Raw genomic sequence first — 3,867 nt, 5'->3', positions numbered from 1 at the left:
CAAGACCGTGCCATTGCACTCCAGCCTGGGCAACAGAGCAAGAAGACGCTGTTTTTAAAAAAAAAAAAAAAAAAAAAAAATGTGTATTTTATAGTTACTTTTCTGGTCTTAATTGATTTGACAAGTTTTTTCAATTAAAATTTATTTTAACTTGAGATTTAAAAAATATAAAAGTTCATATATGCAACTTAATTCCTTCAAAATTGGTGGTGATAAATAGATGTTTAAAGGCAAATGTTTTGAGTGAATATGTATAATTTAAGGACTATTAGGTCTTCTATTCTGATAGCAATAATTAGGCTGGGTGCTCAGGACATAGAGCTAAATCTGTTTTATATTGTTTTTCTTAAACTATTATACGTATTTCATTTCTTCTTCTTCACACCCTTGATTCTTCTCACCCTTTGCCAAACTCTCAGCCCCAGTGTTGTTCATGACACTCTGAAGTTTTCATTTGTGGCTCTAATTCTTTGATGGGTTCAATCATCTATGTTGAACTGGTTTTTAAAAAACTGTTTAGGAGGTTTTCAGAAGAAACAGCTTGGTAGATGAGAGACATGAGAACTTTCTTTCCAGATATTTCAACCCAGCAGGCGTCATTCAATTTAGGAAGACATTTCTAGCCCTTGTGTCTTGCTTTGCAGGACTCCATTACATTGCGCTGCCTCATGTAACAATGTCCAAGTGTGTAAGTTTTTGGTGGAGTCGGGAGCCGCTGTGTTTGCCATGACCTACAGTGACATGCAGACTGCTGCAGACAAGTGTGAGGAAATGGAGGAAGGCTACACTCAGTGCTCCCAGTTTCTTTATGGTATGTGGCAAGTAGAACTAAATGTATTGATTACTGCTTTCATTTATCCGGTATCTCCAGGATATAATTCAGTAAGTATTTTTGTTTGGAAAAAGTCTTTTGTGTTATCCATAGTCCTGGGCCTTGAAAATAGGGCAGCCTTGGTCACAGATAATAATACAGCTTCTGTTTGTATGCTTAGAAACAGCTATTGTCAGGGACTTCTTCAACTACAAAAGACAGTGCTGCAGCATCTGACCTAGTGGTGTTAATGGCTTTGACCATAAAAGATCCTCTATTCAGGCTTTAGTACTTAGAGATTGATGGTGTATCCTTGCAAATAAGTAAACAGATCCCCCTCCTAATAACGAGATCAAGAAAAGTGCAGGATCAGTTTAAGAATCCAAATGGTCCAAGTTTTCCTAGAAATCAAACTTGTCATAAAGTGAAATAAAGGCAACATATATTTTAGAGCTGTCTTTTTTCTTTTCCTCTTTTTCATTTTCTTGATTTTTTTTTTTTTTTAAGCTGGTAAGCTTTTTTTTTTTTTTTCCCATTTATTTTATTGCATTTTAGGTTTTGGGGTACATGTGAAGAACATGCAAAATTGTTGCATAGGTACACACGTGGCAGTGTGATTTGCTGCCTTCCTCCCCATCACCTACATCTGGCATTTGTCTCCTTGCTATCTCTCCCAAGCTCCCCACCCCCCACCGTCCCTCCCCTATTTCCCCCCAACTGACCCCGGTGTGTAGTGCTCCCCTCCCTGTGTCCATGTGTTCTCATTGTTCAACACCCGCCTATGAGTGAGAACATGCGGTGTTTGATGTTCTGCTCTTCTGTCAGTTTGCTGAGAATGATGGTTTCCAGGTTCATCCATGTCCCTACAAAGGACCCAAACTCATCGTTTTTGATGGCTGCATAATATTCCATGGTGTATATGTGCCACATTTTCCCTATCCAGTCTATCGTCGGTGGGCATTTGGGTTGGTTCCAGGTCTTTGCTATTGTAAACAGTGCTGCAATGAACATTCGTGTGCATGTGTCCTTATAGTAGAACGATTTGTAATCCTTTGGATATATACCCAGTAATGGGATTGCTGGGTCAAAAGGAATTTCTATTTCTAGGTCCTTGAGGAATCGCCACACTGTCTTCCACAATGGTTGAACTAATTTACACTCCCACCAACAGTGTAAAAGTGTTCCTATTTCTCCACATCCTCTCCAGCATCTGTTGTCTCCAGATTTTTTAATGATCGCCATTCTAACTGGCGTGATATGGTATCTCAATGTTGTTTTGATTTGCATTTCTCTGATGACCAGTGATGATGAGCATTTTTTCATATGTTTGTTGGCCTGATGTATGTCTTCTTTTGTAAAGTGTCTGTTCATATCCTTTGCCCACTTTTGAATGGGCTTGTTAGTTTTTTTCTTGTAAATCTGTTTTAGTTCTTTGTAAATTCTGGATATCAGCCCTTTGTCAGATGGGTAAACTGCAAAAATTTTTTCCCATTCTGTTGGTTGCCGATTCACTCTAATGATTGTTTCTTTTGCTGTGCAGAAGCTGTGGAGTTTGATTAGGTCCCATTTGTCTCTTTTGGCTTTTGTTGTCAATGCTTTTGGTGTTTTCGTCATGAAGTCCTTGCCTACACCTATGTCCTGAATGGTTTTGCGTAGATTTGCTTCTAGGGTTTTTATGGTGTTAGGTCTTATGTTTAAGTCTTTAATCCATCTGGAGTTAACTTTAGTGTAAGGTGTCAGGAAGGGGTCCAGTTTCTGCTTTCTGCACATGGCTAGCCAGCTTTCCCAACACCATTTATTGAACAGGGAATCCTTTCCCCATTGCTTGTTTTTGTCTGGTTTGTCAAAGATCAGATGGTTGTAGACACATTTTATTGATTTTTAGTTTATGATTCTGTTGCTAACATCAGATCTGTACCTAGAGGAAAATGGACTTGAAGTTTTAGATGGATATATGTTGGTTAGAATTTTTATTTACAAGGAAAAATTTTTTTTTTGTTTACAAGGCTTAGAAGTTGAGGTTAATTTTGCTCTTTAGTTGGGTTTAAGAGGAATTAAAGAAGGAGGGAAGACAGAGCTAAATGAGGAGGTCCTAGAACTCCAGACTGCTCAAGTTCTCAAAAACTCCTTTACCAATTGATTGGAAGATCCCTAAGGGTAAAGACATACGCCTCTGCCCTCTCTGCTGAACATTTTTCCCTGTCTCTAGGCCTTTCTTCAGGCTCTAGATGTGAAAGGAGAGGGATCAGAGAACCATAGATCTCAGGTTCTCTTCTTCATCTCTCTCAGCTGATAGTTTTTATTATTGCTATTGGTGATTATTGTATTTTTTTAGAGATGAAGTCTCACTGTGTTACCCAGGCTGGAGTGCAGTGGCATGATCATAGCTCATTGCAGCCCCCAGGCTCGGGTGACCCTTCTGCCTCAGCTTTTAAGTAGGTGGGACCACAGGCACCTGCCACCACACCTGGCTAATTTTTTATTTTATTATCAGTTTTTGAGATGGTCTTGTTCTGTCACTCAGGCTGGAGTGCAGTGGCACAATCACAGCTCATTGCAGCCTTGACTACCAGGGCTCAGGTGATCCTATCACCTCAGCCTCCAGAGCAATTGGGACTACAGGCATGTGCCACCACACGCAGCTAGTACTTGTATTTTTAGTAGAGATTGGATATTGCCATGTTGTCCAGGCTGGTCTCAAACTCCTGAGTTTAAACAGTCTGCCTGCCTTGGCCTTCCAAAGTGCTGGGATTACAGGTGTGAGCCACCATGCCTGACCTTTTAAATTTGTTTTGGAGGCGGGGCCTTGCTCTGTTGCTCAGGCTAGTCTCAAACTCCTGGCCTCAGAGAATCCTCTTGCCTCAGCCTCCCAGAGCTGAGACTACTGGTGTGAGCCACTATGGCCAGCCTTTGTTTATGGTTTGAACTCCAGACTGTAGAATATTTGATATACTAACATATTTTAAAATGTATATATATAAAAATACATGTCTTACGTATTTATATATGTATTTTGTTTTTGAAACAGTCTCGCCCTGTTACTCAGGTTGGAGTGC

At 40.0% G+C, this 3,867-nt stretch overlaps 1 protein-coding gene across 4 annotated transcripts in view; it reads left to right on the top strand.

The window, feature by feature from the left end:
* Nucleotides 1-3,867, top strand: part of TP53BP2 (tumor protein p53 binding protein 2) — a 65,530-nt gene that overhangs the window by 54,511 nt on the left and 7,152 nt on the right. For all 4 annotated transcript variants that reach the window (XM_032289364.1, XM_032289367.1, XM_032289366.1 and 1 more), the window contains one exon: nucleotides 645-811. In XM_032289364.1, coding sequence (XP_032145255.1) covers nucleotides 645-811 — 167 coding nt within the window. The remainder of the gene's footprint in view (nucleotides 1-644; nucleotides 812-3,867) is intronic.

The sequence above is a fragment of the Sapajus apella genome, unplaced genomic scaffold (genome assembly GCF_009761245.1).
Source record: "Sapajus apella isolate SASKATOON/1434 unplaced genomic scaffold, GSC_monkey_1.0 scaffold22, whole genome shotgun sequence".
Lineage (NCBI taxonomy): Eukaryota > Metazoa > Chordata > Mammalia > Primates > Cebidae > Sapajus > Sapajus apella.
This window is presented reverse-complemented; position numbering and strand designations above follow the sequence as displayed.